The following is a 25179-nucleotide window of genomic DNA, read 5'->3' as shown; positions in this document are numbered from 1 at the left end:
CAAAAATATTAGAGTAAGATAACAAAGCCTAATGATTATGATACAATTAATGTTAACTAGAATTAGACCCGTGCTATGCAGAAAATATTCAATTATAAGAATTGTCATATCAAATTTTAAGCAATCTATATTATAACCATCCATATTACATGATTTTACCCATGTATCACACGTATAATAACAAGCAATACAGAGAGGTTGGATCGACATGGTTATTCTAAGGGAGCTTGTCTCCATTATAAAAGGACTCATACAAGATAATAAAAAACCATTCCAAAATTTTACAATGTACAAAGCTTACAGTTCCATAGGTTCTCTCAGGTGATGGTTCATTTACTACCACCACTCAGCAAATTGCATCATATTCCAGTGAAAAAGTATGGCTACAAGTACAACTTGAGACAATGAATGAGTCAATGATCAATCTCATGAAATCAACTAATTAAATTTCTTATCCAGCTATAGCAAAATTTGATATGAATGGTAATTTTTCTTATATCTAAATTTGCATGATACAACAGAAAAGGATGTGTCATCAAAGTAATGCATTGAGGACCATCGTTGTCATTCATCATAACCATAGTCTAAATCACCATCATCTAACTCCAGTTCACCATCACCGCTGAATCCAGACATGATACTGAGAAAAAGAACAACTGCAACTACCTGTGCTACCACAAAATATTTGGCCCTTCTTCTATAGGTCTTCTCCTCCTTTGTTTGCTCCTTTTTGTGTTTGCTCTTGAACTTTGAACCTAATAGAAAGAAAAAAAATGACAAATTAAAAATATCAAAATGTAAGATCTTGGAATAGTAAATTAAACTGTCAACAAAAAAATAGAAAATAACACATTTATCATATAATTAGTACATTCTAACAGTATACAATTGGTTTTTGTATAAATACTCAAGAAGGTTGTCCAAGATAATACAACTTTAAGGCATTATCGACACCTTGAAGTGAAAGCACAAAACTCATCAAAGAAAGGCATTAATCAACAAATAAGGTGATTAGAGTTTATTTGGACTTATTTCATCATATAAACACTTCCATTAGTATTTGACTAGATTTTTAAAATTATCGTATGACACATTCATAAATTGTTTTCAACTAATATTGCAAAAAGACTCTCTAGAATAACTTATCGATAAACTCTTATATGCTTCATAATCACCATAATAACTAAGCAATTCAAACGAAGAAAAAACATTATTTCTAGTGGTATTTATCTAAAAGGAAAAAAAGAAAGATGCATTGGTTACTTCTGTTGTGGTAATCAAATCAAATAAAACGGAGCGATTAGCAAAGTAGGTATTCACAAACTTCAAAACAATATCTTACTTGAAGTTGAACGGCCTCCAGAAGTCGACGATGATGCAGCAGTACCAAAATATGGATCATTAGGAGATGTGCCGGCAGCTCCTATAAGTTCTACCTTTCGTTGTTGCACGTATCTCACTAAATTGGCATGTTTCGAAAAATTGGTCCGCAAAATTGATGATTCCTGATGGTACACAAATGTAGGAACTATATTTAAAACTTTTCTTCAAAAATTCAAAATAATAATAAAAATTCCGAGAGGAATGCCCCTTGTCTATAATTCTTCTTTTAACGTAAAATAAATGTCTAACATGAAATTATAATTTACAACATCAAGCAAGGAATGGTGAAATTGATGTCGGCAGACAGACTGACAGTTTATCACTCAATCTTTAAGTGATTTTCAGCATTAGTTTTTTTCTGTTTTTGATAAAACTTTTAAGCATAACTTTCATTCCTTCAGAATGATTAATCAATTGTTCTTCCTATGTCGAAATTTAGCATTAATGATAATGATGATAAAAAGACTAAAGTGGCTGAAATATGCTTTTCAAAATACAGTCATTAGTAATTTTTATCTTTGGATTAAAATTATATTATTTCACTGTTCCAAAGAGGATCTCTGCTCATCCAGATGATTAAGGGTTAATAAAGAAGAAATAATGTCTAAGGAGATATATTTTCTCAGAGAGAGAAAATTTGTGTAAAGTTCTTCATTTTCTCATCATGTGCTGGTCATTTGCTTCTTTTGATTCAATTGAAGGTTGATGGACTTTAGATCCTTAATCAGGGTGGCTGATGCAAGGATCTTCTACCCCTTCACTCCAAAAATTGGATTCAAAACTTCTTGTTCAATCTTGTTCTTCTACATATTGTGAGAGGAGTTGGACTACGTGCTGCTTTATTCATTCATCGAATAAAAACGAAAAGGGCAGATAACTTTCATTGGCACACTGATCTTTGACTTTTGTCAATGAAAGATGAAGGATATAGTAGAGGAGAGACAAGATTGTGGAACATTTGTGGAGATGCACATCATTGAATCGACTTGATGGATCTACATCTGAATGAGCAGAGCTGGCTCTTGATGAACCAAGTTGGAAGCTTCCCTTTTTGAGTCCATTTTGTTACTCCTCAAAGAATGAAATAACAGTACACATACACGTACTCTAATTCCGCTCATAGCATGAGGACAAACAATGTTGCACAAGAAGTTTTAAAACAAGTTTTTTAAGTAAAGAGGTAGAAGATCCATACATCACACGCCAAGATTTTGGATCTAAAGTCAATCTATCTTTAATTGAATCAAAAGAAGCAAAAACATGATGTGAAATTAGAGAACTCTACATTTTTTTCTCATCAACATTTGGGAAATATCTGTTTACATTGACTCAACTCTTTAAAAAATTCATTGCCTTCATGAAGAGGAACCTATTAGAAGTTTGTTTAAGCCATTATTTAGTATAATAAACATGAAAAAAGGTGCAGTTAAACTCTGAAGTATTATCATATAAATACAAAGACAGAAGCTAATATGAAGAAAAAAATCTTGGAATCAATGAATTGGTCAAGCAATTGTAAGTATTACTCCTAATTTGAGTAAGTTATGAACAATACCACAGTAATCGAATGCCTTATTTGCTTCCTTTAGATAATACTTATATATGGTTTTCCCTCATATTTTTTGTCATGGAGTCCCACATTTCATACACCAAATGAAGAGTAAAAACAATTGTGTCACATATTCTAAGCATGTTATTTATGGGATCTGTGAAAGGAAGAATGTACTCCATTTTTTATCCTTTCATAGATCATTTAAAAAAGTTCTTACACATCATTTTCTCTATTAGCATTCCATTGATTGTTGATGACCATATTTTGCAAAGTATGTTATGAATCTTTTCAGCATCACTATCATTGATGCAAAATGACTTTCGACCATAGAAACCATGTTTCCTTTTGACTCTTGTACCTCAACACAGATTCGTTGTCCAATATTTATCAATTAGCAACCACTATTAACCCATGGGGCCTATTGGCCATTAGTCACTAGAGCATCCATAGTTAACTTAAAACAAATATCATAAGTACAGTATAAGTGTAACATAACTCACCGGCAAAGCTTGAAGAACTACTAATGCGTGTGCAAGAAAAATAGCATCCAAGCTTGATGGCCTGCTTAAATAAAATAAAGCACGCAATGACAAGGAGGCCAAAATAAAAAATTTCTCTAATAATGAAAAATAAACCAAAATGTTTCAAACATAAGATGAACAGAAGCTAACAGATTCACCTGTTTTCAAAGACGTAGTTTTCTTCCCCTATCATAGTTGACAAAGCATCATATGCAGAGTTTGCTCTTCCATAAATCTGTTGATCAACATAAGCAATGTATGAATACCAAAACCAAAGAGAAAACACAAAAAAGATTTGAAACTATCATCCAGAAGAAAAAGAAAAAACATGATGAAATTAGTGACCAAAATGTAAGAATTCAAAGATAAAACAAAAGCATACATAGCATATAAACTTAATAAACAGAGTAAACCTTCAATTTAGTCCCTAACCTATCACGTTCTTTCCTATTTGTGCCCTGTTTAGATGAACAACATATTTAACAGCTAATAGCATAAGGGCTTATACTTATGTATAAGCTATTTTTATAACACAATGTAAAATAAAGTCAATCAGTTTTTATATAAACTATAAGTTGTTTTCATAATCTATCCTGAATGTTTATGAAAATTAGCTGAAAACAGCTTATGAACATGTAATAAGTTGTTTCCATATGTGTTCCCAAACAGTCTCACAAGTGTTTATGCCACTAGATAAGCTTAGATAAGTCAATTCTAACAGGCCCTTGGTCGCTAAATTATAAAAATACAACGAAGTAGTCTAAACTATTATTAATCCAAATCTAATAAATTGAAAGAACTTTCCGTAGTGCTAAATTTTATTAAAGCATGTATGAAGAGAAACAAACCTCTTCTTCCTTTACTTCAGCATTGTCTTTACTTATCTCATGTTTCTGCTTCACCCAGTGAGCTTTTTTCAAAAACAGGACCTTTCCAATAGGCCATGGAAGATCAGAATAATAGATGATATAAGCAGATGTAGTGTCACATCCAACCCAAAGTTCATACTCAAGTGCATCAGCAAGCCAAGTGGTGAGCATAACCTTGGTTGGTATCCATTCAGGGAGTGAAGATACCCCAACATCTAAATCACCTACTTCCTTTTTCAAGCCCTCAATGATCCCATCCTTCTCATTATTATATGTCACACAATCACCAGCCTCAAAGTAAGGAATTTTATCTAAGCACCATAAAGCAAAACCAATAAAAAAAAATATCAAATCAATCAATAAAAATATAAAATCAACTCAAATACCCACTTGCACAAAAAGAAGAAAAATTCATCAAAAGGGCATGAATTTCAAATGACCCAGAAGGCTCAAACACAATCAAATGATTACAAGGCCAAAACTTTGAAATAAAAATAAAATAAAATAAAACGGGCATGAATGTAAGATGACCCAGGATACTGAAACACAATCAAATGGTTAAAAGACCAAAACTTTAAAATAAAATAAAAAATAATACTAATAAACTAAACAATTAAAGGAGCTATTGTATAGAATAAATTAATGTTTTGTTTATAGCATAGAAAGGATGAAGATTTGGGTATTACCAGAATCAGGGTAGTTAAGGTGGTAATCCAAGTGAAAGGGAAGTTGAGAGAGTTTGAGATAGATGTAAGCAGACAAAGATTGAGGACAACCAGTTGGGAGACCAAAGCACGGTTTCCTCACAACCAGAGTGTTCCTTCTTGAGCTCTCATTCGATGATTCCATTGTTGTTATGCACAAGAACAAGAACAAGAAGAAAAACTTGATGGGTAAAGAGTGAAGAGGTTAAGAAGGTGAATGTGAAGGGTTATTGAATTTTGTTGTTATGATGAAAGATTATTAAGATATGATGACATTGAAACTTGAGAGAAAACAAGGTGCGAGAGAATTGGGGCGGGATAGGAAGAGAAAAAAAACGAAGGTTCCAAGAGTGAGTGAAAGGACTCGCTCCCCCTTGTTTACAAAATCATCTAATTCCGATTTTTAATCTTATTTTAAGCGTCTTGTTACATTAAATATAAATATTTGTTATAAATAATTCGAGTTTAGATTCATTATGATACATAAGTTTACTCTCTTTAGCTAAATTCAATTTCTGTTAAAAATATTTTTAAGATTAATTTTTGTTTTTGGAAAGATTGTAGGAGAATGAGATCAATATAATTATATGAATTATTTAAAATTTATCTTCTCTATATAAATAAAACACAATTATTTAAAAATTATCTTCTACCTTCTTTTGAATTAAGCATATATTTTTGTTTATCTTCCACCATTTTCTTAAAATCACTCTTCTTTAATCTCATTCGTTGAACCAAATAAATCTTTACATTATGTTTGGATAACATGATGGTGTAGAAAGAAAGCTAGTACCTATATATAAGAAAGTTAACTATATATAAGTTACTAAGATGCAAAAACTAATTTCATTATAAAGAGGGCTAAATGATAAATAGAAAAATGGCATCTTTTAATTCCATGTGTGATTTTGAGTGTCCCACTTAGTCATAATTTCTCTTATTTTTTAAAGGAGTTTATGGTTCACACAAGCTTTATGGAAAGTAGGTAATAGATGAACCATTGATAATGAGTCTCACATTCCAATATAGGATGAGACTTTGATACACGATAACAACATTATTCTTTTGTATCTGTGGAATACGAACTGAGTCATGGAAATTAAAAGTAAGAAATTTGTTAAAACCAAATGTGAAGCATTGGAATGATAAAATGATCAAGATGGTTTTCCTCTCACATATACCCTAAAAAACTATCTCTTCCATTATTTGCGAAGAGGTGACTCATGATTGTAGAGTTTGGAAAGCAAAAACTGTAGACAATTACTTAATTAAAATTGAGTATCATGTTTTGATGAATGATCTTATTGATGATGACAAATTGAAGGAGCGTGGTAACTAATTAATTATTTAAAAGTTGAAGATTCCACCAAGAGTAAATGTTTTTCTTTGGAGGCCTTGCAGAGATTGTTTGTCTTCAAGGCTCTAGTTGCAACACAAAGGTACTATCTATCCCACAATTTGTGTCAATTGTGATAGTTAAATAAAAAACTTGTGGCACCTCTTTAATATATGTTCTCTTAGTGAAAAGTGTTGACATACACTAGACCCGTGTGGTCGTATTTATTCCCTTATTTATACAATTGATTTTGTAAACATATTTTCTTTGCATTCCCTAAAAGTAATTAAAGGAGCATTAGAGCTCATTTTTCCTTAGCTCTTTTGAAAATTTGGTGTGCTAGAAATGAAAAATATTGGAAACATTATATTGTCATCTTATCAAATTACAGAAGGAGCATATAATTTTCTTTGTGATTGAATTAATGTGAATAAACAAGTTGATGTTGTGGGATCTAGATATCAAAATGATTATTTGGATAGTTAACAATCTATCTCATTGGTTTTTTATAAATGTAACATTGTTATAGACTTCTTTGGACAGTTGAGTAAAAATAGTTTTAGCATGTGTATTTGTGATCAATACAAAAAAAAAATGTTAAAACTAAAATGATTTAAGTTTGTTACTCTTTATCTACTCTTAAAAGATAAGTTACAAACTTTCTTCATGTTCTCCAATGGGTCTGAGGTTTGTGTTGTATCTCCAAAATGTCTTTTTTTTCTAAGTGTAAAAACACGAGAATGAGGGGTTGAATTGTATTTTGCCTTATTAAAAACTTATTTTCAAAATTTTGATTTGGGATACTAGAACATGTATAACACATCAGAGGCAACAATAAAACAAAGTATTAGGATAAAGGAAAAAATATAAGGATTTATTTTGGTCCACCCCCAAAGTGGCAGGTACATCAATAGAAAGATTATCCACTAATTATGAATGTGAATTACAACACTTGACCCTAAAAATCATCCTTCTCAACTTCTAGCCCGAAACCTATAGATCATTGAGGCTCTACAACACATTGACTCTAAAAGTCAAGTCTTCTTAACTTCTAACTTGAAACCTACAAGTCGTTGAGGCAAAATAGCCATTACGAGGCTAAGTTACAAAGGGGTGAAACTTGATTTTGTGTTGCTTCTTCTAAGTGAATTGATTACAATGAACTTCACACTTAAACAAAATATTGAACACTAAGTAATATAATGTTGAAAGACCACTAATTTAGAACCTAAATTACAACATTTGATCCTACAAGTAAGTCTTCTCAACTTCCAGCTTAAAACCTATAGAGTGTTGAGGCACTACAACACATTGACCCTACAAGTCATGTCATCTCAACTTCCAACTTTAAAACCTACAAGTTGTGGTGGTATAATAACCTCTACTAGGTTGAGTTAAAACCAACAAGTTGTTATGGTAAAATAACCACTTTTGTTTTTCTTCTTCTAAGAGGATTGATTACAATGAACTTCATAGTAAAACAAAGCACTAAGTAATATAAAGTTGAACAAGTGTCTTTGCTAAAACTGAAACCTTGAATTTTGAATGCTAAGAGAATTTTGAGTTCGTAAGATTTTCTGAGTTGTTGTGTCGTACTTTCTTCTGTAGAATTGACCCCTTTATATAACATGAATTAGAGTTTCAACACTAACTCAAATAAATTATGAGTGTATCTTTCTTGCGTGAGGTCAACAAATATCTTCAAAAAAAATAAACCTTAATAGATACTATTTGGGAATATGATCGTTGAAGCTTGATTAATTCCAAAATGAATCTTCAACCAAATATTCTAGAATGAATATGACCGTTGATGATTGATTAATTCCAAAATGAATATTCAACCAAATTTTATAGAATGAATATGATCATTGAAGCTTGATTAATTCTACAACAAATCTTCCACCAAATCTTCTAGAATGATTATGACCGTTGAAACTCAATTAATTCCAAAACAAACTTTCAACCAAATATTCTAGAATAAATATAATTGTTGAAGTTTGATTAATTTCAAAATGAATCTTCAACCAAATCTTTTAAAATGATTATGATTGTTGAAGCTTGATTAATTCCAAAACGAATCTCCAACCGAATCTTATAGAATGACTTTGTGCGTGAATGTATAGATAACACTTGAAAATAATTATCCTTGAATCTTCTTTCATATGTTTGTTTAAGAGCAGTGGAAACATATCATAATATGTTCTTGGACCTTCAGAATCATGAAATAGCTCAGCCACCATAAGAGCGCTGACTTTCCATCAAAGTTGTTGAATTTGTTCATCATAACATAACTTGATCATATGAGTTAGATGTTGTGTTGCTTGGTTTAGGTGGTTAGAGGCAGAACTGCATGATTTTATAATTAGTTGCATGGACAACGTCACCTTGTTGCATCTTTAGAGCATGTTGCGTATGAGAGGTAACAACTTAGAACAAGTTGTAGTGTTCAGAGCCAGCGGAACAAGAGCTTTAGAGACAACTCGAATAGAAGCTTTAGAGTTACTATAGTAGGTGCTTTAGATGCGTGCTTCAATCTTCAGAGGTAAACGTGTAGAAGCTTTAAAAGAACATTTAGCAGACGCTTGTAATAACCAGAATCTGAATGTTGTGTCGACTTTTGTTGACTCTAACATCTTCATTTCATCTGATATCTTTCATCAATATTGTTTCTTCCATTTCTTGATTCTATTTACTACACATTCAATGAAATCATTAGTGCAATAAATTGTTCTCACAAAGTACCTTTGTTATCATCAAAACATGATGAAGGAATTATTTCTACAACCAACTTGGTTCCAACATTTTTTAGTTATATAATCAGAGAATTGTTAATTATTTACATGGGTCTCTTGTTGATGTTTATTTAAGCTATTGTGAAATATTGTATACGCTCTTTCTAAGTTCACTTGTAAACTATGGTCTTAGATTAGTTAGGTGGTTAGCAAATCATATAGCTCAATCGTGGGTAAAGGTGACAAAATTTACTGTTAATTCCTGAATTTCTGATTTATTTTAGTCGCCACTTTGTATTTTCTAAATAATTTTTGAGTGAAATGCATTGAATATTACACTCAATATATAAAAATAAATAAATAAACAATACACTCAAAAGTAAAAAATACATATCTAAAAGCATAAAATAAATTTAAGGTTTAATTGCAACTTTTAGTCCTCCTTAAGATTTTTGAATTAAAAAATTACAATTTGACACACTTTTTTAAGGAAGTGACATACAATTTATGATATAGAACCATCTAAATGCATTAATTATTTATATGTCATTAATTAAATTATAAATATATAAAAATTGTGAAGTTGAAAACTAAGTTTTTATGACGTTTTATTCCAATTTCATGTGTGTTAATAATTTTACATCATCGTATCATATGTCACGTTATTTAAAACATCTCACGTCATCATTTTTAGTTAAAAAATAAAAGGGAGATATCAAAATTGTCGACTTCTAAAATAGTAAAAGGACCAATTTTGTGAATCAGTAAAAATAGATTGACTAAAACTGCAACTAAACTTAAGTTTAATATCATTATATCAACATAGATATTAATTATTTTAATTGAGATATATACAATTAAAAATAGTAAATAAAAATAGAGTTGAAACACTAATCACCAAGAATGTAATTATAATTATATTATTTTTTAAACATCTATACAATTATTTATATGTGCAAATATAGTTAAAACAATGAATTAGGGTTTCACTTATACAAATAAAGACATGTATAACTTTATTTTGGTATAATTTTTTTTTTATCTATACATAAATACATAGTTTGATTAGGGTTCCACTTTTTTATAATGAGTCTATTAATTCTCTCAATATTTTGATTTAATTGTTTTTCAAAATCCTATTATAAATTAGAGCTATAACGATAAGAGAATAAAATTTTAAATGTAAATAATGGATCTGTAAAAGGATGAAAAAGAAAATTCATGCATGAAATTATAACGAGGAATACGAAGTTGTGAAGGGGGCGGTGATAAGATGAAGAAATGAATTTATGTTTCTCTTTGATTTCTTTGAAAACAAAGTTAATTTTTTTCCTTTTAATAAAATGGTTTTCATTTATATTAATAAAAATGTAAGTAAATGGTAAAAAAAATATATTCCAAAGGATAAAAAAAAGCAAGAATATCAAGTTATAAGGAGAGGATCTAAGAAAACATATTTCTCTTATATTATAGGATAAATGGTGAATCAATCACATAACCACAAACATAACAATATCGTATTAAGTCACTAGATCATTGAAAGATATCTAATAATTTAAAACATTAACAATATATAACTAATATTTTATGATTAAAAATTTAGTACTTTGTGCGATGATCCAACCTGCACATACTATAGGCCAACCTTGAACGCCTACACCATTTCTATTTATGGTTGATAACCATGTCCGCTTCAATGACATTAGATACCTTGTTTTTATAATCATTATAAACATTATTATTATAAATCAATTTTTTTTATGGAAATAAATCAATTCAAATTATAGTATTGTTATTCTGAGGAGATGAAGCATCTTTGATCATAGGAATATTGAAAGATTAAATTGTTGCACACGAGATTATTAAAATCAACATTTTATTTCAGCTATTATTTTTAATCCAAGAGTTGATATGCATTATTTTGCTAACAAGTGCCCTTGTTAAAATATCTTAAAAAGAAAATAATATTTTGAAATTTATGAAAACAACGTCTTGAAATGTAAAAAAGTGAATTTTTTATATAAAACTATTTTTTATTTACTTTTTTGGTTGTTTAAAAGGTGTCCTTAAGACATTCCTCATTCTCATTCAAAGGGAAAAAAACCATACGAGATAAACCTTCCTCCTTTTTCTAATTATCTTTCCCTTCTTCCACTTTCTTATTTTTTTCTTGAATTCTTTTTATTTTGGCTCACTTTGAAATAGAGAGAGAGAGAGAAAGAACGATTTAAGAGGAAAAAGAACGACTTAAGAGGAAAAATGATATGATAAAATCATTTTTTTAAGGAAGTAACAATGGCAATGGTGAAAAATGTACTAAACCCATAATTTTTTTTGTTTTGTTTAGGGTTTATTTATCATTTTCGTTGGTTAAGATTATTCCTCCATTTTTGTTGCTTATGGTTTTAAATCATTCTTCCTTACTTTCATACCTTTAGCATTACTTAAGATTTATAATTTTTGTCCCCATTTTTCAAATTTCTTATTTTATACTTGTAATGTTGTAGAAATTGACCGTGAGCTTTCTTTGTTTCAATCAAGGGTTTAAAGTTTATTTTCTGCACATTAATGCAGAAACAAATTTTTTATACTAATATGGTAATAATTTAAAATCATTCTTCATAGAAAAATGTTGTGAACCTTAGAGTCTTACAAATCTTTATCAAAATGGTTAATAATGTACAAATTGTTGGTTAATAAAGTAGAGAAAGTAGTTAATGAATTATACCTGTGCACAATTTAACTTTAGGAGTATTCACTACTCGTGAAGTTATATTGGACTTTAACAATGAAGACTTGTGTTGATTTTGACCTTGACAATTGATTAAGAATACATCTCATTTGATGGTTTTTGCGGTAATTGAAGACTTGTTAGGAGTGCATTGATGTTGATTGATGACTTCTTACAATCATGTTAGCTAGTTTTAGTGTTCCTGATTTTTTAGTTAATAGTTTTGCGTGCGTGTGATGGCTTGTTGAATTTTGAGGCAATAGTCTTGTTTTGGTGCAATGATGATTGTTTGGATTGAAATTGTATTTGTTTTGGTAGTTACTCCTAATATCTACATTAAAAACAGGATCATAATATTGTTGCATAATACTAGTTTGTATTGGTCTCTGGTATAATTTGTGACAGTTGTTGTATTATACTTCTTTTTTGCCTCTTTTAAATATTTAGAATTGAGGTTCTTTTATGTACATGTTATGGACCTCTGTCTTCTTTTTATATATATATATATATATACATGGAGTATATCAAAATGAGAGTAGTTTTACAATAAAAGGGTAAGATGGTCAAAATTTGACCACATAACCATACATGAATGATCACTATTAGGAGAAAAAACATGTGAGTGTTTTAAAACTTTTAATAATTACCATTAATATATAGTTGTACGGTTAAGATTTAACCATCTCATTATTAAATTCGTCTCGTTTGATATGTTCACTCTATATATATATATATATATAAGAGGACAAAAGTCCATAACAAGTACAAAAAAACCTTAATTTTAAATATTTATAAGAGACAAAAAAGAAGTATAATGCATCAACTATCACAAGTTGTACCAAAGACAAATACAAACTAGTATTATGCCACAACGATTATGATACTGGTTTTAATGCTCATATTATGAATAACTACCGAAAATAAATACAAATTCAATTCATACAATTATTCTTGCAAAAAAATCAGACTATTGCCTCAAAAATCAACAACACTAGAACTAGCTAACATGATTGTAAGAAGTCATCAATGATCAATTAACACCAATACACCCCTAACAAGTCTTCAATTGATGCAAAAACCATTAAATGAGTTGTATTCTTAATCAATTGTCAATATCAAAATCAACACAAGTCTTCATTCTTAAAGTCCAAAACAACTTCACGTGTAGTGAATACTCAAAAGTTAAACTGTGCACAAAAATAACTTATTAACTACCTTATTTACTTTTATAACAAAAAATGTGTACATTATTAACCTCTTTGATAAAGATTTGTAAGACTTTAAGGTTAACACCAGGTTTTTATGAAGAATTATATAAATTATCACCACATCAGTATAAACATTTTGTTTTTACATTAATGTGCAGGAAACACACTTTAAACCCTTAAAAAGAATAAGCTCACAATAAATTTCAGTATCAATTTCTAGTTCTACAACATTGTAAATATAAAATTAGAAATTTAAAAAATGAGGGAAAAAACAATAAACCTTAATAAGTGCTAAAAGTATGAAAATAAGGAAGAATGAGTTGAAACCATAAGCAAAAAAAATGGAGGAATAATCTTAACCCACAAAAATGACAAATAAACCCTAAACAAAAAAAAAGATGAAATTTGTGGATCCATTGCTTTCTTAAAGATGTGATTTTCATCATATACTTTTTTCTCTTCCTTTTAAATCATTATTTTTCTCTTTATTTCAAAGTTTAACCAAAATAAAGATGAAAGAAATAAAGAAATAAGGAAGAAAGTGGAAGAAGGGAAAATGAATGAGGAAGAGGAAAAATGTATATTTAGTATGAGATTTTGCCATGTGAACGAGAAATAGAAAAAAATGAAAGAAGGATAAAAAGAGGCAAAGTGGAAGAAGAAAGTGAGAAAGTATAACCAACATTTTTTAGTCAAATGTACAAATTCAAGGTCAACATATATTAATATATATGAAAAGTTTGCATTGTGTCCAATTTTTGTGTTTTACGTGTCTATAAATTTATTTCATTTTATTTAATATCATTTCATCTCAAATGAATGCATTAAAAATTATTATTATTGCGTATTTTTTTACTAAAATTGTTATTGTATTTTGTGTGCGCACTATATAATACATAATGATTTAAAATTAAAGAGTTTTCCACGTTTGTCCCATTCATGAATTCGTGCCTCACATCACATGACAGAAACAGAAGAAACAAAGAGCAAGAAAGGGTTGCGTGGAATTTCCACTTTTCTTTTTAATTATCATTTTTAAGAATAAATAAATGAAAAATATCCATTCCATCCTCGTCCTCAGCACACTATGAATGCATACTTTACATTTACGCCCCCAAAACTCAACGCATCAATTTCTCACTCACCACCCTCTCTCTCTCTCTCTCTCTCTCTAAGAATCTAGGGTTTTGGTACAGTGATTTTCATTACTACTAAGATTCTTCTACAACGTGAGTTTCTAATTCTCTCTCTCTCTCTCTCTCTGTGAATACATGTGCATGCATGGATTTTTCTTTACTTGTTTTGTTTTCAATTTTATTAACGGTTTTTCAATTATTGTTTATGTGTGTGAATTTGCGTGTAATTCTTGCTTTGGTTATGATGACTATGATGATCGTGGTTATAGGAACTGAGGGTAACTTCGACTTTATTTTTACACTGTTTTGGTCAACGACAAAAGATGAGAGAGATAACAATTATTAGTTTGACCAGTTAAACAAGCTTAATTTTCATTTTTTTGTTAGGGAATTTCACTTCTAATGTAGTGGATTATTTATTTATTTATTAAAATTATTTGAAATTAATTGAAGGTGTTATTCAGTTCTGTTGAATTCTGCATATACTGTTGCTGTGGTGAGAATTAGCGTACTCTTAATTTTACTAGGTTTGACAAATGGTGTTAGTTTCAAAAACATGTTTAGCTTTGTTAAATTTTATTTTTTTGGTGATGATTATGGTTTTGTGAATTATTAGTATTTCATTAATTAACTCCTTTTTTTGGGGGCTACAATACAATATATTCACTCTTTTGGATATTATGGTTTTTCCCATTTTCGTCTTATGTTGTTTAAAGTTTCCGCTCTACTCAACTTTTGGATATTATGATTTTTCCCATTTTCATCTTATGTTTGGGTCATTGCTCATTGTAAATATGTACGAGAAATTCTATCAACTCACTCTTTCGAACAACTTTTCAACAGACTCTCTACGATTTCGTCGGTTTTAAATAAGCCATCACAGTTGGCTCGTTAGTTGATATCTTTTTTGTAAAATATGTTTTAAGGATTGACCAATAACCAATTATAAAGATTGTGTAGTAGAAGAGTGTGTTGCTAGCATTCCTCTCTGTATTACTTATGATTACTTGAAATGGTTGTTGTGATCATCTCTCTGAGAAAGGTTGCAACTTAATGTCACATTCAAATCCCCAATTCAGTATGATGTCAATGCTTTCATTTTTTATTTGAATAGTGTCACTATTAATTTTATGAATAAATACATTATCATCACTTAACTTTATGTTAATTGGTATGTGGCTTCAGAAAAATTAAATTTTTACATACTGCCCCTGATAATTTATGTCAAGTGTTCAAATAAATACCTTTAGTCACTACTATAACTTTAACTGATTAAAGCTATAGTTTCTTGAGCTTCACTTATATACTTTTCTAGTCCAATTTTGTAACACTGATATGATATTTGACATTAGAAGTTTATGCAGATCCAACAATTTTTGGCACACATTATAGGAGACAATATGACATTCCTGATTTCCATCACAAAAGGGGAAAATTAATCTTCCAGTAGTATGGCAACAGAGAGTCTAATTAGAATCTCAGAAGCTGGGGGGAAATGGCCTTCTCATATGGAAGCTTCAGCTTTTAGCACACCACCTCGTAACATGGGGACAGAGGATTTGGGTATACTGTTGAAGGGCCATAGGTTCCGTAGTAATGGAAAGGATGTGGCACCCAATCGTAGTGGCAGTGCACCTCCCAGCATGGAAGGCTCATTTCTGGCCATAGAAAACTTATTACCGCAACAGAACACACAGGATGCAAGCTTGACAACTCTGAGCAGAGCTGTGAAAAATTGTCAATCTGAGGAACAGCTAAGAGCTGATCCAGCTTATTTAGCATATTACAGTTCCAATGTCAACCTAAACCCTAGACTTCCTCCCCCACTAACTTCCTGGGAAAATCGCCATCTGGGGCATCGCATTGGTAGTTCTAGAAATAACTGGGAACTGTCTTCTGCCGATCATAGAAGTAAAAGTTCTTTACATTTACCGCAAGCGACTCTTTCAACACACAAGGAGGAGTCCGAGGATGATTCACCCCAACAGGCATATGAAAATGAATTAGTTAACACAAGTGGAATATGGCGTAGACAGGATGCAGCTTCATTAGCATCACAGCAAAAAAATGTGGTTGATTTAATTCAGGTGATTATTTTTATATCTACTTCTGAATTTTGTGAATCTCTTTCACTTTTCTGCATATAACATACCTATTCAATTCCCATTCATATTACGGTTGAATAGTATGTTTATCATTTTTTCTCCATTTAATTTTTCCTCTTGGATGCTGCATTCAATAATAATCCTGCAATTATGGTATTTTCATTTTCTCCTGTTGAAAGTTGTTACGTACTTGGCTCTATTGTTGCACCTCCAGATTAAAGTTGTGATTGTAAACAGAAGTATTTTTGTTCAAAATTAAATTTTCAGGAGGATTTTCCTCGCACCATGTCACCTGTATATAATAAGTCTCTTTCTGTAAGCCATGGAATGGTGGATAAACCCATTGACTTAGAAGCCGGTTCCAGTTCTACTCACGACCTTGTTACTACAGTAGAGTCTGCTAAACATACTGCTGGTGCAGATGATATTAGGGTGTCATCAAGTGTCAATGCTCACACCCCTGTTGCAAGCTCATCAACACTTGAATCAACAGCTAGCATGAGTTTTAGTAACTTAGATGTTGCAACTGTTGCGTCTCAATTAAAGACACTCAGTGTATCTAATCTACCAAATTCAGAAAGCCTGAGTTATGAAGAAAAATTGAAGACTAGCTACCAGAACAATATGATACAACGGCAGATGTTCCCGCAACAAAGCAATCCATGTGAAGTTCCTAGCGCCAATTCGCAAAGTGTAAACCCTGCCTACACTGGCAGGGAACAGTTTCCTCATAATTCGAGCAAGTTGTCTGATGTCCAGCCACTACTACAATCATCGGGGTTTACACCTCCCCTATATGCCACAGCAGCAGCTTATATGACCTCTGTAAATCCATATTACACTAATATGCAAGCCGCAGGCATATATACTCCTCAATATGTTGGTGGATACACTTTAAATCCGACATCTATTCCTCCATATATTTCTGCATACCCTCCTCATGGTGCTTTACCATTTGTTGTTGATGGGGCTACTAGTTCTAGATATACCCCGCTAACACCAGGGGTTTCAACCGGGGGTAGTATTTCACATGGAGCTGAAATGGCACATGCAAACAAGTACCTTGGGCAATTTGGATTTCCCGTACAGCCTTCTTTTGGTGATCCTATTTACATGCAATATAATCAGCAACCTTTCGTGGAGGGATTTGGTATTTCTGGTCATTTCGATCCACTGGCACCTAGAGCAAGTGGTGCTAACCAAATAAGTCCTTATGATTCACAAAAAAGGCCCGGAACTGGTGCTTATTTGGATGATAAAAAATTACATGACCTGAGAACTGGTGCTAATATGAATTCAAAAAGAGGTGGATTATCAGTTCCTAGTTATTTTGGACATATGCCAAACACAGGCTTTGTAATGCAGTATCCAAGTTCACCACATCCTAGTCAAGTTTTGTCCGGATATCCAGATGGAAGTACTGGCCTTCCAGGAGGTAGAAATGAAATGAAACCTTCCCCGGCTTCTGGAAGAAATGGAGGCATGTTATCTGGATGGCATGGTCCAAGATCCTTTGACAGTCCTCAAGACCCCAAGATTGTAAACTTTCTTGAAGAGTTAAAATCTGGCAAAGGTCGCAGATTTGAGCTATCCGATATTATTGGACATATTGTTGAGTTTAGGCAAGTAGTTTTCTCAGTTCTCTTTCCACCTATCTAATTAACTTTTGGTTTTCGAAATTAAGTTCACTGTGTCTTTTACCTCCAGCGCTGATCAGCATGGAAGTCGATTTATACAACAGAAGTTGGAAAATTGTGGTGCTGAAGATAAGGCATTGGTGTTCAGAGAGGTTCTTCCACATGCTTCCAAATTAATGACTGATGTATTCGGTAACTATGTAATACAGAAGGTGTGTTTTTAGAAGTGATATATATTGTTGTTAATTTTAAGTAACTTACGGTTGTCTCAGCAGCTGTTTTGGTCTGATTTGTCCCTTTCTTCTGTGTTTAGTTTTTTGAGTATGGAAACCCTGAGCAGAGGAGGGAACTTGCAGATAAACTGGCTGGTCAAATACTGCCTTTGAGTCTGCAGATGTATGGCTGTCGTGTAATCCAAAAGGTATAGAATTCAACATAATTATTGTAGCGTTATGACGTTAATATGCATTTGTTTCACCAGCATGCTTGATAGGTCACGGCTATTGCAATCTGTTTAGAATATAGATGTTTTCAGTATGGATTTAAGTTTGTATGACTTTGTTTCTATTATTGAATCAAATCCTTCCGGTCATTTGAAATCCAGATTTATCGATGCTCTGTCCATATTCACTCCCTAGTTGAGTAGTTCACTTGCATTCCATCATCATATAATAATTGGAATGATGCCATACCACTTATGAAAAGCAAAATAAGGCCCACAAGGAATGTTATTGTTTAAATAATGGAAAACAAGATATTGGAGTTGGAGAATACACTGCTTTTCACCTTAATATCTTGACAAAAATCACTAACCCAACCCTTGTTTGTGGTGGCTGGGTTGCAGATTTTTGAGTAAATACACATTTAAGTCACTAAAATTGTAATGGTTGGTCAATTTAGTCTCTCGAATTAAAAAAAAAAAAAATAGCAAATTAGTCCCTAAAATTAAAAATGTCAATCAATTGAGTCTTTCCATAAATTTTTTTTTGTAAACATCCATTGAAACCAATAAAAGACATACATATTGACTTAATTAGTCTTTTGTTGCATCTAAACAAGCATTGAACCATTAAAATTGTGGTATAAAATTTGAAAAAAGGACTAAATTGATTGATATTTTCAATTTAATTTTAAGGAACTAAATTGCTATTTTGCAAATTTGAGGGACTAAATTGACTGGCCTTTACAATTTTAAGGATTAAAATGCATATTTACTCCAGATTTTGTTCCCTCGGCCCATATATAAGTTTTGTAGCATTCACTTTTTGGCAAAGGGAAAAAATATAATTTCTGACACCATGAGGCGTAGACTGATTGCACTTTGTATTGTACTCAAGTTATGCTTTGAAATTCATAAATCTATTGAAGAATGCATAGTTGCACAATTCAGAGTTGGCGGAAAACTTTCCCTTTTTTTGTTTACTATTAAAATTGCGATTATGTGGTAAAAGTTGAAAATAAATCAAAGTCTTGGTTATAAAACAAGTCTTCTATTGAAAGTAGAGATGATATTTTTATATTTGTTTTACGTCCATGCAGGCACTTGAGGTTATTGAGCATGAACAGAAAGCTCAGCTTGTTCGTGAGCTAGATGGAAATATTATGAGGTGTGTTCGTGATCAAAATGGGAACCATGTAATACAGAAGTGCATCGAATCTATTCCAACCAAAAAAATTGGCTTTATACTATCTGCCTTTCGTGGTCAAGTTTCTACTTTATCAATGCATCCTTATGGTTGTCGAGTCATACAGGTAATAGTTGTTGCGTTTCCTTTCCCTTAAAATAAGTACTTTTTGTGTCATGCCTGAAGTAGGATAACGTTTCTTGCAGAGAATTCTAGAGCATTGTACAGACGAGGCTCAGTGTCAGTTCATCGTGGATGAAATCTTGGACTCCGTTTTTACTCTTGCTCAGGACCAGTATGGTAATTATGTTACCCAGGTTAGTTGCTGGGTCTTCTATGTCATAATTTGATTATTAGCATCTGGTGTTTCGGGTGCATGCTAAAACCAGCTGAATAGTTTGAAGCATGTAATTATATGCATGTGATGTCCATTCTATGTGTACCAGGCTTATGGTTACACTGGTGACTTGTAAGTTGCAAGTCACTGCACACCATGAAATGGCCGTGACTGTAAAATAGCATGATTTGTAGTGGTTTCAGCTGTTACTTAAATTTTGATTATTAGCATCTGGTGTTTTGGGTGCATATTAAAACAAGCTGAATAGTTGGAGGCAGGTAATTAAGTAATTATATGCATGTTATGTCCCTTCTATCTGTACCAGGCTTATGGTTACGCTGTGGTGACTTGTATGTTACAAGTTACCGCACACTAAGAAATGGATGTGACTGCAAAATAGCATGATTTGTGACGATCTCAACGGTTAATTATATTTTGAGTAAAAACATATTTTACTTCTTAGTTCTTTCTGTTAATTTCTTCCTATGGCTTCTTGAATCTTATGGTTGCTGAACCACTTTTCAAGACTTTTGTTCCCAAATTTAACCATCACAAGGAGTTTTGCCCTGCAAAAAATTGCTTATAATTGATACAGGTCGAGTTTGAATTAGTTTGTAGCATATGCGAGAATTTTTTTTTTTTTAAGAAACTCTGTTATCCAACTTCTATACAAGGAGGACCTAGAAACCTCCTTACCTAACTCCTTCACTCTCATGATCATTACATAATTTCCTTCTTCGATGCCTGACATTTTTAGATACTTCACCAAATCCAATATTTATTTGTGAAGTATTCAGCTTACTGCTTAAGGGGTTCCAATACAACTTAGATCTGTTAATTTGAACACGTTATTTCAATTTTATGGCACACCACACATGGTTTTCACTGATCTATAAAAGGCATAGTGGCACACAATGTGCTTAGAGAGGTATAATAGATGGCTGTTAAGGGTTGTATTTCACATTGAAGCATCACAATAGGAAAAGTAGAGAACCAATAAAAATGGTAGGTCAAACCGTCAAAAAGGATATAATTGGTTTGTTATTAGACATAACTTGCAATAGGACTCATCATTTAATCCATGTAGCCAACTTCACTAACAGGAGAAGGCATTACTTGGGTTGTACTGAAGATTGTTTCTTAGCGATTGTCTGGTGTTTGCAAATTGTTTTTTATCCACATTAAAAGGATTGAACGAAGTTTTTTGTTGGTTTCTAATGCAAACCTCTTCTTTTTATCTTACTATATTTGTTGTGATGTGTGGCAGCAAACTTTCTTTTTTGATATATTGAGGGATTGAGGAGAAGGAAATCAGCATTTCGGTCTTCGAAATTGTAAGGATGGAGCAATTTAGGCCTTCAAATTTACGAGATAGCAAACTAGTCCATTAAATTAAAGAACATCAATCAATTTAGCCCTCCATCAAAATATTTCTTTAGTAAAATCCTTCAAAATCAATGAAAGACTTACACATTGACTTGAATAGTCTTCTGGTGCATCAAAACAAGCATAGAATCTTTAAAATTGTGGTGCTAAATTTGAAAAAGGACTAAATTGACTTGATGTTTTCCAATTTAAGGGACTAAATTGCTATTTTGCAAATTTGAGGACCCTTACAATTTCAAGGACTAAAATGTTGATTTACTTGATTGTAAAGCCTTACTTCATTGACACCCACAACCCCCAAGAAGTTTCTTTTACCTTTGGAACTCTTTGTAATCTTGTTGTTCGCAATAAACTTCTTATATATAAAAAATCATTGATAATAAAACATGATATAATCAGACTTTGTATCATTCTATTGGCTAAAGGGGAGTTTGAGGTCCTTTCCCTCTTTCCTTTCCATTTTCATGCGTGAATATTTTCGTATTTGTATTTTATTTACAATTCATGATGCTTGATTTGATGTAGATGCTTCACTTGGCTAATATAACTAAGTACTTTTGACTCTGGATCTTGTTATGGTTTGCCACCCTTTCCACATGCCAATATTTTTTCCAAAAAATTTCGTAAGCTACAGTGCTTTCCTTTTGTCGTCACAGCATGTGTTGGAAAGAGGAAAAGCTCAAGAAAGGAGCCAAATTATCAGCAAGCTGTCAGGGCATATTGTTCAATTAAGCCAGCACAAGTTTGCTTCAAATGTTGTTGAGAAATGTTTGGAGTATGGTGATGCCTCTGAACGGGAATTGTTAATTGCTGAGATTCTTGGACATGATGAGCAAAATGATAATTTATTGGTAAGTTCAAACTTAGTAAATAGTAATGCTAATTACACGCAAATTATTCTTCAGAAATTCTATTTCTTTACAAGGAAAGAACTTTTCAATTTTCATTCATTGTCTTCTTTGGTGTTGATAGAAGCTTTGAAATATGTTTAATAATGATTTAGCAGGACATAAAATAATGTATCTATAGTAATTTTTAATTCTGATGATGTATTTTATCATTATAGTAAAGAGATTAAGGGGCATGCACTGTCAATGTAAATCAGTTTTACATGGACATTCAATGAAAACTCATTATTTTTCCACTTCATATTATTAATTTTAAGATTCAGTTACAAGAGTGAACATGCATGTATAATAAAAATTTGGTTTACAATGTCAATGCATCCTCTTTGAGCTCTAATAGAAGCTAATTTTGTCATACTGTGTTTATTATCACATGAACTTCTGGAACCTACCCCAAATACAACACATTGTGAACCCATGCTTCTCCATGAATATCCATCACAGAAGAAATGAAATAGCTTCAGCAGTTAGCGGGAGAGCTGTCTGGCCTAGTGATAGTTAAATAAGTTAGCTTACCCCTAATCTCCTACACTTCCGTGAACCTTTTGCTGTTTTTACCTATCTCCATGGTTTGGATCCCTTTCATCCAACGAGTCCATGACATGCTTCCTTTGTGACAGGAAGATCCAGGATTTTGGATCCAACTTAGTTATTTGGGATCTGATATCATGGACAAAACACATTTTAGATTGTATTTTAATAAGTTTTATAATAGTTAATATTTTTTTTATAGCAAATAGTAAATTATAGTGCAACTAAAAGTTAATGAGTAGTTAGGTATCCAACAGATAAGAGTGTGGGTATTAAAGTTGTTACCGTACTATAGTATCTTACCCAGTCCTTAGCAGTGTTGTTATATGACGGCCATCTCATGAAGGATTTTTGAAAAACTGCCATAGGCAATTTGTGAAGCAATGGCGTGTTTATATGGCGGAATTTTGGCCTTCTGCCATCCGCCATCTACAACACTGGTCCTTAGTCATTTTCGTCCCTAACAAGAGGCGTTGGTACCAGATTTAGAAAACAAAAACAAGTTGGGAAATGAAAAATGTCTCTTATTGTTGAACTCTGGCTAGTCCATTACCTCAACCTCATTATGTGAGGTGTTAAAATATTAAACTTAGTATCTATTTCAATCTCCACTGGATTTATTCTTATGCCTGGAGGCTATGAATTGGTAAATAATTTTAATTGATGCTAATTGGTCATGTTAATAAATGTATCTCAATTCTCAAGTCTCAACATAACATGTTGTAAATATCTCCTTTAACACCGCTATCTGTAAATTTTCAGTCTTAATTGTTTATCTTAATGGATAGCTTTTTGGCCAATGCATAATCTAATAAGAATCAGGTAGTCAAATACCCTATATCTGAAAACCATTCTAGATGTACCATTGTAATTTGTACCTACATATCTAATTTTTGAAAGTTCCCAAACATTTTCCAGTGTCGAGTTTTTACATTAATTGTATGTTGGCATCATAGACTCTTCGATATTTGATGTTTTGAGATTATCTAAATCTTTACTAGGCTTGAATTTCTGGAGCATTAAATTTAGTGTAAATAATGCTTAACTTTGAACATTTTTTAACTGGTGTGAATGCATGTCATTTTGGATTTATACTCTTGCTTACTTGATTGTATTTTGATTATCGTTGCAGACAATGATGAAAGACCAATTTGCGAATTACGTGGTCCAGAAGGTTATTGATATGTGTTCAGAAAATCAGCAAGCAATGTTACTCTCTCACATAAGAGTCAATGCTCACGCTTTGAAGAAATACACTTACGGAAAACACATTGTGGCTCGTTTGGAACATCAATTTGGAGGTGTGTTCTTCTTGTACTTTGTGTTAAAACTTTGTTACAATGGCCAGAATAATATGACATGTTGCTACCAAATTGCCTAAGATTTAATTACTGTGGGTTTGTTTAGTTGAATATGTGGAAAATAAAGAGGAAATTCGAATGAAAGCTACTGCACGTTTGTTTGGTGCAACAAACATATAAGGAGGAAAATAAAATGTTCATTTTTACTATTTTTCAACCTATTCTTTGTTTTCTAACTTCTCACATTCCACCTACTCAACCTAGAAAACATTAAATCATAAATATTCACATGTAACAATTAGGTTTCCTGTCTTCTATTTTGCCCTTCTCTTTTTCAATAAGTTATGGTTTATATTACCCTTTCGATCAATCTTATGTTAAGGAGTTTTTAAATAGAAACTAACATTATCAGACTAGAAAAGCTCTCGTAACATACTCTTTCCAATATTGAGTAAAATTTATACGGGTCCAACTAAATCATGTAAGTCCCATTTTTAAAGTGGTAGGACTATAAAATCCACATGAATTTCACTCATTCATGAACAGTGTTGCAAATAGTGTTCGAGAGCGTGTTGCTACTTTTTTAGCATTTATCAATCAGAAAAATTTAGCAAAATAAGGCACTGCTTGGTAAAGGTGTGTCTAAACATATCAACCATGTCTTCCAGAGAGAAAAATACATCTGTATGGGAGCCAGAGAAGCAAACAGCTGGTATCTGTATTGTGATGACTTGATCCTGCACTTGTTTTATAGCTTCTTATTCTATAACTTTTTTCTTCATACAGAAAATCAAACACCCAATTCATGATGAGATAATGGAGGAAGGACGTGAATATCAGGCAGTGCTGCAGTGGAATGCAAGCCCCACTGCTTCAACATGCCTTCTGTTGCTTATCACAGGAAATAGCTGAGACATTGATCTTTGGTCCTGCTAATGAATATACTGTTGTTTTTACTCTTGTGATTTCCTATCTGCACCTTGATAGCTCCAGAGGAGACACTAGTGTATATATATATACATATACACTATAAAACCTAATGTAATTATGTCATTCAAATAATTGGTTGGAAATGTTTGAGTATAATTATTTGGAAGGAAACCCTTCTTGATGTAAAATTTACTGGAGCTTAGTTGTTTAATGTATGGTTGGCTTACTGGTCCTAGTGATGAATCTTCTA

General features: G+C 31.9%; 2 protein-coding genes across 4 annotated transcripts; one reads left to right on the top strand and one right to left on the bottom strand.

Annotated features, from left to right (window-relative positions):
* Positions 1–258: 258 nt before the first annotated feature.
* Positions 259–5409, bottom strand: LOC101502913 (mitochondrial outer membrane import complex protein METAXIN-like). Its single transcript, XM_004487908.4, has 6 exons — positions 5012–5409; positions 4305–4636; positions 3615–3691; positions 3436–3496; positions 1343–1505; positions 259–755 (listed from the first exon to the last, which is right to left on the bottom strand). Exons 1-6 carry the CDS (start codon positions 5172–5174, stop codon positions 565–567), a joined length of 987 nt encoding a protein of 328 aa, XP_004487965.1. The 5' UTR covers positions 5175–5409; the 3' UTR covers positions 259–564.
* Positions 5410–14021: 8612 nt separating this feature from the next.
* Positions 14022–25164, top strand: LOC101514302 (pumilio homolog 6, chloroplastic). 3 transcript variants are annotated; one of them, XM_012718494.3, is made up of 10 exons: positions 14022–14265; positions 15537–16259; positions 16545–17899; positions 17985–18126; positions 18228–18335; positions 19454–19666; positions 19746–19856; positions 21919–22113; positions 23831–23999; positions 24786–25164. In XM_012718494.3, exons 2-10 carry the CDS (start codon positions 15624–15626, stop codon positions 24806–24808), a joined length of 2952 nt encoding a protein of 983 aa, XP_012573948.1. In that variant the 5' UTR covers positions 14022–14265; positions 15537–15623; the 3' UTR covers positions 24809–25164. The 3 variants fall into 3 exon arrangements, with proteins under 3 accessions (XP_012573948.1, XP_012573950.1, XP_012573953.1); XM_012718496.3 differs by having other exon boundaries at positions 15528–16259; XM_012718499.3 differs by having other exon boundaries at positions 15525–16259.
* The last annotated feature ends 15 nt before the right edge of the window (positions 25165–25179 follow it).

The sequence above is a fragment of the Cicer arietinum genome, chromosome 1, assembly GCF_000331145.2.
Source record: "Cicer arietinum cultivar CDC Frontier isolate Library 1 chromosome 1, Cicar.CDCFrontier_v2.0, whole genome shotgun sequence".
Lineage (NCBI taxonomy): Eukaryota > Viridiplantae > Streptophyta > Magnoliopsida > Fabales > Fabaceae > Cicer > Cicer arietinum.
This window is presented reverse-complemented; position numbering and strand designations above follow the sequence as displayed.

What these genes read in the sequence shown, in the direction of transcription:
- LOC101502913 (XM_004487908.4), bottom strand. Translation starts at nt 5,174, where the DNA reads ATGGAATCATCGAATGAGAGCTCAAGAAGGAACACTCTGGTTGTGAGG. An exon ending in CTGAAGTAAAGGAAGAAGAG is followed by an intron (nt 3,692 to 4,304) that starts GTTTGTTTCTCT and finishes GTTGATCAACAG; the next exon opens with ATTTATGGAAGAGCAAACTC. An exon ending in AACTACGTCTTTGAAAACAG is followed by an intron (nt 3,497 to 3,614) that starts GTGAATCTGTTA and finishes TTATTTAAGCAG; the next exon opens with GCCATCAAGCTTGGATGCTA.
- LOC101514302 (XM_012718494.3), top strand. Translation starts at nt 15,624, where the DNA reads ATGGCAACAGAGAGTCTAATTAGAATCTCAGAAGCTGGGGGGAAATGG. An exon ending in ATGTGGTTGATTTAATTCAG is followed by an intron (nt 16,260 to 16,544) that starts GTGATTATTTTT and finishes TTAAATTTTCAG; the next exon opens with GAGGATTTTCCTCGCACCAT. An exon ending in ATGGTAATTATGTTACCCAG is followed by an intron (nt 19,857 to 21,918) that starts GTTAGTTGCTGG and finishes TTGTCGTCACAG; the next exon opens with CATGTGTTGGAAAGAGGAAA.